The sequence below is a fragment of the Cebus imitator genome, unplaced genomic scaffold, assembly GCF_001604975.1.
Source record: "Cebus imitator isolate Cc_AM_T3 unplaced genomic scaffold, Cebus_imitator-1.0 Scaffold304, whole genome shotgun sequence".
Classification (NCBI taxonomy): domain Eukaryota; kingdom Metazoa; phylum Chordata; class Mammalia; order Primates; family Cebidae; genus Cebus; species Cebus imitator.
Genome location: NW_016107619.1, coordinates 2,639,067 through 2,646,079, shown reverse-complemented (window position 1 = coordinate 2,646,079; position 7,013 = coordinate 2,639,067). Strand labels below are relative to the sequence as shown.

Sequence of the window (7,013 nt, the reverse complement as noted above, 5' to 3'; positions counted from 1 at the left end):
GACCCGCATCCTTGGGCCACCCTGAGACCCTGAGTCCCGCAGGCGGCCCCGAAGCTGGGGTGGCTTCCCCACGGGGTCTCTGCCCGAGGCCGTTTTCTGCCAAAGAGGGAGCGTGGCGGCCCGGGGAGCCCAGAAGGGCCCTGGACCCACGGGGACCGGGCGTGGTGGGCGGACCCCACCCCCGCGTCCCCGACGGGACAAGCCTGGGGACCCCAGGGCCTCCACGTCCCCGGCGGGACGGACACCCCGGGCCGCCGCGGGCAGCGCGCGCCTCCCGCCCCCTGCCCGGCCTCGCTGGGTTCCCGGGACCCGCTCACAGACGAAGCCCTCGAGCTCATCCCTGACTCGGGGGCGGCCTTGGGAGTCCGGACGCTCCCCTCTCGCTGCCTCTCAGTCTGGGCTTCTGTGGAGCGCATCTTCCTGTCCCTGCTCTCTCCATCTCCACGTGCCTCCGTTTCCCCATGCGTAAACTCCCTCAGCTCGTCTGCTACTGCCTCCCTCCACGTAGATCCCGGGAATCCGAGGGTCCCTCAAAGACCGGAATGCCGCGGCCGGCACGGAGGGCGGCCGGAGACCCCTCCACCTAGTCCCGACCCCTGGACGGCGGCGCTCCTCCCGCCCGCAGGGGGCGCTGTGGGGCGGAGCGGCTGCCGCGACCCGGCGCCGAGTCCCAGCATGCACCGCGCCTGGCCGGCGCTTCGATTGGGGACCATCTGGGCCGTCCCTCGGAGTCGGGTTGGGACGGAGTGGAAGGGGAGTACGTGCGCGGTGGGGCTGGTTCCCGCGGAGCTGCCGAGGACGCTCAGCGTTGCCAGGGCCGGGCGGGACCGCGGGGGCCATGGCGGAGCCGCCTCGGGTAAGCGGGCTGGCCTGTGTGGACGCCCGGTTTCGGGGTCGGGGTGGGTCGTCGGGTTCCGGGCTAGCCAGTGTCCTGGGGGCCCTGTAGGCGGCCGCGGTGCACGGCTAGGACGGAGTCTGCAGGCCGCTTCGTTTGGGGGTGTGGAGTCCGGGCCCTGCGGGGAGCTGGTGGCCTCCGCTCCCGGGGCTTGTCTGTTGCCAAACCCCTGGCAAAGCCGAGCGTGGACCGAGGCCCACCAAGGAACGGGGAGGAGCCTGGGCGAGGCTGGCAGATGGTGGAAAGGATAAAAGCTCTGAGGCCAGAGGTGGATGTTACCTGTCAACCAGTTTTACATCATAGTCATCGAAGTCAGAACAGCTGTTCCAAAAGATTTTAGATTCCGAGTGGTTGAAATGGTGTTTGACGGGGACTTCAGTGTCAGAATGTATTTTCCAAGGTGGTTTGTGTTGAATGTAAGATGATACATGAGAAGGAGTAGAAGAGGATACAAAAATTTAAGTTAGTGGTTTCTTAAAATCGAAGTTTAGAGGATATTTTTATCTTGTAAACTTTTCTGTTGAGGATTTTTGCTGATTATTAAATGAATTAGGCCGGGCGTGGTGGCTCATGCCTGTAATCCCAGCACTTTGGGAGGCCGAGGCAGGTTGATCACTTGAGGTCAGGAGTTCAAGACAAGCCTGGCCAAAATGGTGAAACCCCCAAGTCTACTAAAAATACAGAAATTAGCTGGGCGTGGCAGCTCACGCCTGTAATCCCAGCTATTTGGGAGGCAGGAGAATCACTTGAACCCGGGAGGCAGAGGTTGCAGTGAGCCGAGATCGCCCCATTGCATTCCAGCCTGGACAACAAGAGTGAGACTCCGTCTCAAAATATATAAATAACAAGAGTGAGACTCCGTCTCAAAATAAATGAATGAATGAATGAATGAGTGGCCGGGGTTGGTGGTTCAGTCCTGTAATCCCAGCGCTTTGGGATGCGGAGGCAGGTGAATCACCTGAGGTCAGGAGTTGGAGACCAGACTGGCCAATATGGCAAAACCCTGTCTCTACTAAAAATACAGAAATTAGCCAGGCATGATGGTATGTGCCTGTAATCCCAGCTATTAGAGGGGCAGAGACAGGAGGATAGCTTGAACCTGGGAGGCGGAGGTTTCAGTGAGCCGAGATTATGCTATTGCACTCCAGCCTGGGCAATAGAGTAAGACTCCATCTCAAAAGAAAGAAAAGAAAAAGACAGCCAGACGCGTTGGCTCACGCCTAATAATCCCAGCACTTTGGGAGGCCAAGGTGGGTGGATCACGAGGTCAATAGATCGAGGCCATCCTGGTCAACATGGTGAAACCCCGTCTCTACTAAAAATATAAAAATTAGCTGGGCATGGTGGAGCACGCCTGTAGTCCCAGCTACTTGGGAGGCTGAGGCAGGACAATTGCTTGAACCCAGGAGGTGGAGGTTGCAATGGGCCAAGATTGCGCCATTGCACTCCAGCCTGGGTAGCAAGAGCAAAACTCCGTTTCAAAAAAAAAAAAGAAGAAGAAAAGAAAAAGAGTACATGCATACATACATAAGCATATTAATGTGCTAAGGGGAAGATATGGATCCGATTCTTCCATAGACTCTAGGGATTAGAGCTTTTCAGGGAGAACCTGGCCTTGCTGGCACCTTGATTTCAGACTCTGGTCAACAAAATTATAAGAGAACATATTTTTATTACGTTAAGCCACCCAGTTTGTGGTACTTAGATACAGCAGCCCTAGGAAACTAATACACAGACCTCAAAAACCAACTTCGGACCACTGACTTTTCCATTTGAGGGGTAAGAACATAAATTGCTATTGTATACCATTAAAAAAAATACATGCTAGATGAATTAAAAATCTAAACATAAAAGAACTTGAGATGTTCAGGCAAGAGCATCTGTGATCTCAGCATAGAAAAGAATTTAAGACTCAAAAAGTAAAGAGACCTAAGAAAATATTGTTCTGTTTGCATTAAAATTGAAAACTTCTGTATAAGATAGCATAAACAAAATTTTAAAGCAAGCCACAGGCAAGGGCAAAGTATTTAATTACATAGTCAATAATCAATATGTAAGTTATATAAGGAAATACAACAAATGAAAGGATAAGTAACCCAATACAAATGTGGGGATAAGGCCAGGCATGGTGGCTCACGCCTGTAATTCTAACAATTTGGGAGGCCTAGATGGGTGGACCACCTCAGGTCAGGAGTTCGACAGCCTGGCCAACATGGTGAAACCCCATCTCTGCTAAAAATACAAAAAGTAGCCAGGCATGGTGTCAGGCTCCTATAATTTGAGCTACCTGAGAGACTCAGGCAGGAGAATCGCTTGAACTGGGGAGACAGAGGCTGTAGTGAGCCGAGATCAAGCCATTGTACTCCAGCCTGTATATATAGTTATTTTTTGGAGGTGAAGTTTCGCTCACACACACACACACACACACACACTATATATATATATATAGTGTGTGTGTGTGTGTGTAAAGGATATAAATAGCGAAATTATAGACCTGAAAAGAAATGATTAATGAATAAAAGAATGGATTTAAAACTGGTGACATTCAGGCCAGGCACAGTGGCTTACTCCTGTAATCCCAGCACTTTGAGAGGCCAAGGCAGGCATATCACCTGAGGCCAGGAGTTTGAGACCAACCTGACTAATATGGTGAAACCCTGCCTCTACTAAAATACAAAAATATTTAGACAAGTGTGGCTGCATGAACCTCTAGTCCCAGCTACTTGGAAGGCTGAGACAGGAGAACTGCTTGAAGCCGGGAAGTGGAGGTTGCAGTGAGCCGAGATTGTGCCACTGCACTGCAGCCTGGGTGACACAGCGAGACTCTGTCTCAAAACCAAACAAACAAACTTGTAACATTCAGACAGCGGAACACTATACAAAATTAAAATAAATTAGCTCTATATATAATCAACAGGGACAGATCTCAAAATGTTGATTTTGAGGGAAGACTACAAGTTGCAGTATAATAAAGTATTTATGTATAAAAGACACAAAGTAATATTATTTATCGATACATATGTATATTAAAATGAAGTGAAAAGTGCACATATTAATGATAATGTTTGCCTTTACAAAGGAAGGAGAATGTGACAATATCAGAAAGTGATTGAAGAGAGGAACCACAGGAACTTGAGTTTCATCTGTTCCATTCTATTTCATTAAAAGGAACTCTGAAGAAAAATGTTAAACTTGCTAAATCAGTGGTGACTACTAGGATGCTTGTTATAGTTTTCTCTGAAACTTTCTGGATCTTTAAACTTCTAAAAAAATTTTTAAAAAGCATTTTAAGAGTAAGGAATTTTAATCAGAGAAGAGGAGAGAATGGGTTCTTTAACACCAAAGTTTAAACATACATTCAGTTCTGCAATAATACTGCATCTGCATTTCCAAAAATCATAGTACTATGCAAAATTGTGCAGTAAAAACCACAGAGCTTATTGGGAGAAATGTTAGGCAAGCAGTAATCAAACTTTCATCTGTGAACTGTTAACAAGAAAGGATTAGAACCTAAAAGCAGTTTTATGCACTTTGATGATCAATAACTAATCTTAATTGCCTTAAAAACTGTCTGAAATAAGCCTGGGCAGGCCACGTGCAGTGGCACACGCCTGTAATCCCAACACTTGGGGAGGCCGAGGCAGGCAAATTACCTGAGATCAGGAGTTCAAGACCAGCCTGGCCAACATGGTAAAACCCTGTCTCCACTAAAAATACAAAAAATAGCCAAGCATGGTGACGGGCACCTGTAATCCCAGCTGCTTGGGATGCTGAGGCAGGAGAATCACTTAACCTCGGAGGCAGAGGTTACAGTGAGCTGAGATCACACCACTGCACTCCAGCCTGGGTGACAGAGCAAGACTCAGTCACACACACACACACAAACAACAAAAATACCCTGGGTAACATGGTGAGACCCCTCTCTATAGAAAATTAGCCAGGCGTGGTGGCATATCCCTGTGGTCTCAGCTACTCGGGAGGCTAAGGCAAGAGAATCACTTGAGCCCAGGAGATCAAAGTTACGGCAAGCTGTATTGGCACCACTGCACTCTGGCTGGGGCAACAGAGTGAGACCCCCCATCTCAAAAAACACCCTAAAAGAACTACCTGAAATGTGCTTGTGGAAGTGGGTATAACAAATGTTGCAGTTAAGCTATTGTGAAGTGGTGAAAGGAAGGTTATCTGAATGAGATGGAAAGTTGTGACCCCAGAGGTGGATAGGCAGGGGTCATAACACAGGGTAATCTGATGTTTGAAATGTGTTGCATGTGTGCATTTTACGTATGTCTAGGCAGCTCAGTTCTGTTTGTTCACATAGTTCACAAAGTTTCTCACCCTTGCCACTACTAACATCCTGTGCTGGATAATTTTCTGTTTTGAGGGCTGTCCTGTGCATTGTAGGATGTTTACCAGTATTCTTAGCTGCTCCTCACTAGATGCCAGTAGGTCCCCCCCATTATAACAATAAAAAATGTCTCCAGGGACAAAATTGTTCTGATTGAGAACCACTAATCTAGTGTTTCTTATAGACAAAATTGCACATGAGCAAATGCAAAATTTTGTAATATATTGTCTCCTAATACAGCAATCATGTTGAAACAAATTCACATTTCAAAACAAGCATTATAGCAGAAATGACTATATTTCATTAAACTTAAAATAATGAATTTGATTTAAGTGTTGCCACATCTGCAGTTTGGATATTTGTCCCCAAACCTTGTGTCAAAATTGGATCTGCAGTGTTGAAAGTGGGCCCTAATGGAAGGTGTTTAGGTCATGGGGGGTGGATCCTACATGAATGTCTTGGTGCTATCCTCTGTTAGTTCCTGAGGGAGCTGGTTAAAAAGATCCTGACACATCCACTCCTCAGTCTCACTGTCCTGCTTCCTCTTGCCGTGTGATGATTTCTGCACGTGCGAGCTCTTTTTTTTTTTTTTTTTTTTTTTTTTGGTGTTTTTTTTTTTTTTTTTTTTGAGATGGAGTCTTGCTTTATTGCCCAGGCTGGAATGCAATGATCTGGAATGGCGTGATCTCAGCTCACTGCAGCCTCCACCTCCTGGGTTCAAGTGATTCTCCTGTCTCAGCCTCCTGAGTAGCTGGGATTACAGGCCCCTGCCACCAGCCTGACTAATTTTTGTATTTTTAGTAGAGACAGGATTTTACCATGTTGGCCAGGCTAGTCTTGAACTCCTGACAGATGATCTACCCATCTTGGCCTCCTATAGTGCTGAGGTTACAGGTGTAAGCCGCTGGGCCCGGCCCCCTTCACCTTCCACCATGAACAGAAGCAATCTGAGACCTTCGCTGGTGCTATGCTGCTTGTACAGCCTGTAGAACTGTGACCCAAATAAACCTCTTTTCTTTAAAATTTACCCCACCTTGGTGTTCCTTTATAGCAATACTAAACACACTAAAACAAATATAGAGGAGTCATTCGAGTTTTTAAAACAGCTCTAAATTTCACAGTGAATATAACAAAAAGATGGGAAGTCCTAGCAAGAGCAATCCAGCAAGAGAAAGAAAGAAAAGGCATCCAAATAGAAATAGAGGAAGTCAAACTATCCCTTTTTGCAGACTGTATGATTCTATATGTAGTAAAACCCCATGGTGTGCCCAGATGCTCCTTGATCTGATAAACAACTTCAGCAAAGTCTGAGAATACAAAATCAGTGTACAAAAATCAGTAGCATTACAATACACCAACAACATCCAAGCTGAAAGCCAAATCAAGAATACAGTTCCAATCACAATAGACACAAAAAGACTAAAATGCCTAGGAATACAGCTAACCAAGGAGGTGGAAGATCTTTACAACAAGAATTACAAAACACTACTCAAAGAAATCAGAGATAACACAAAGAAAGGGAAAAATACTTCATGCTCATGGACAGGAAGAATCAATATTGTTAAAATGGCCATACTGCCCAAAGCAGTTTCCAGATTAATTGCCATTCCTCTCAAACTACCAATGACAATTAGGAAAAAAACTATGTTGTTTGTCTCCTTCTTTCTTTCTTTCTCTTTTTCTTTCTTTCCTTTCTTTTTCTTTCCTTTCTTTCTTTCTTTCTTTCCTTTCTCTTTCTTTCTCTTTCTTTTTCCTTTCTCTTTCTTTCTTTTT

General features: G+C 46.4%; 1 protein-coding gene across 3 annotated transcripts in view; it reads left to right on the top strand.

Moving 5' to 3' along the window:
- Positions 1-657: 657 nt before the first annotated feature.
- The window catches only part of ZNF786 (zinc finger protein 786), a 20,958-nt gene continuing 14,602 nt past the window's right edge, over positions 658-7,013 (top strand). For 2 of the 3 annotated variants that reach the window (XM_037729397.1, XM_037729395.1), the window contains exon 1: positions 658-856. In XM_037729397.1, the coding sequence (XP_037585325.1) occupies positions 676-856 (181 nt within the window). In that variant the 5' untranslated portion in view covers positions 658-675. The remainder of the gene's footprint in view (positions 857-7,013) is intronic. The other variant, XM_017502911.2, reaches the window with a different exon arrangement.